Raw genomic sequence first — 1,427 nt, forward strand, 5'->3', positions numbered from 1 at the left:
AAGAAAAGAAAAGAAAAGAAAAGAAAAGAAAAGAAAAGAAAAGAAAAGAAAAGAAAAGAAAAGAAAAGAAAAGAAAAGAAAAGAAAAGAAAAGAAAAGAAAAGAAAAGAAAAGAAAAGAAAAGAAAAGAAAAGAAAAGAAAAAGGCAGTGAACATCTCGAAGCCACGCGGGATTCGGCCGGGACTCGCACAGGGCTGCCGTACTCCCCAGCCCGAGTTCTCCCACCCCTTCGGGGCCGAAGCAGACGCAGATCTGGGAGCACCCTCTCGCCACACAGAGGCGGGAGGAGACTTTTTGCTGCCATTTCGGGTTGAATAAACCCTCACATAGGCACGAACCGGCCCCGTTGCGCTGGGACTCCTACGGGAAGAAAAGAGGGGGTCTCTTTGGTTCCCGTTTTATTTGGTTTCGCTCCATTTCGCGCCCCGCTCTCCGACCGCTCCCCGCCCAGGGAAAGTGCAGAGCTTCAGGAGGGGGAAGTCCCGCCCCCGCCCCCCGCTCCCAGCAGCAAATCCTGCTGCCCCCGCGGCTGTAATCTCCCCTTCCAAAGTGGGGCTTGGCGATTATAGGAGACCCAAATAAACGTAGCGGTGCATGAATAATGCTCATTGTCGAAAACTGACACTTGCTCAAGGAAAAGAAAGTTGGCTATAAAATCACTTCATTATTTGCTTGTAGCGCGGCTCCGGGGCTAATCCCCGTGGAGGTCAGGCCGCTCAGAGCTGCTCTCCTTCCCTCCCCTCTCTGCTTTCAGGTCGCATTTTGGACATCCCCTGCAAAGTGTGCGGGGACCGCAGCTCCGGCAAGCACTATGGGGTGTACGCCTGCGATGGCTGCTCGGGTTTCTTCAAGCGGAGCATCAGGAGGAACAGGACCTACGTCTGCAAGTCGGGAAATCAGGTACGCGGCTCGCTACCTCCACGTCCCATTGCTCTCCCCGTCAACTAAGACCGAGGCAGAGTGAAAACAGACAAATATATAATGAAATTAATGAAATATAATGAAATAAAACAAAGCCTTAGAGCGTTCCACTCCTTCCCCACTTGCCATCCACCCGCATCCCCAGCGCTGCGCGCAGACCCCCGGTGTCCCTGGGCGCCCCTGGGCTGCCGCCGCCGTCGCTGTCTCGGGTGCTGAAGGCGGCCCGGCCTCGCAAGAAAGGAAAGGAGGGAGGGCGGGGGCCGGGCTGAGCACCCCCGACCCGACGGCTCGCTGCGTTTGTTGCAGGGGGGCTGTCCGGTGGACAAGACGCACAGGAACCAGTGCCGGGCCTGCCGGCTGAAGAAGTGCTTGGAAGTCAACATGAACAAAGACGGTATGCCCACCCCTCACAGACAAGGGGTGTGTAGTTCCCCCGTCCATTCTCAGTTCCTCAGTGTCTCCCTTCCCTTCCCTTCCCTTCCCTTCCCTTCCCTTCCCTTCCCTTC

The 1,427-nt window shown here is 55.4% G+C and overlaps 1 protein-coding gene across 1 annotated transcript in view; it reads left to right on the forward strand.

The window, feature by feature from the left end:
* Window positions 1–1,427, forward strand: part of NR2E1 (nuclear receptor subfamily 2 group E member 1) — a 14,600-nt gene that overhangs the window by 4,430 nt on the left and 8,743 nt on the right. The window contains exons 2-3 of the mRNA XM_042885749.1: window positions 755–900; window positions 1,228–1,315. Of these exons, the coding sequence (XP_042741683.1) occupies window positions 755–900; window positions 1,228–1,315 (234 nt within the window). The remainder of the gene's footprint in view (window positions 1–754; window positions 901–1,227; window positions 1,316–1,427) is intronic.

This window comes from Lagopus leucura, unplaced genomic scaffold (genome assembly GCF_019238085.1).
Source record: "Lagopus leucura isolate 7727_CA_CO unplaced genomic scaffold, USGS_WTPT01 Super-Scaffold_73, whole genome shotgun sequence".
Lineage (NCBI taxonomy): Eukaryota > Metazoa > Chordata > Aves > Galliformes > Phasianidae > Lagopus > Lagopus leucura.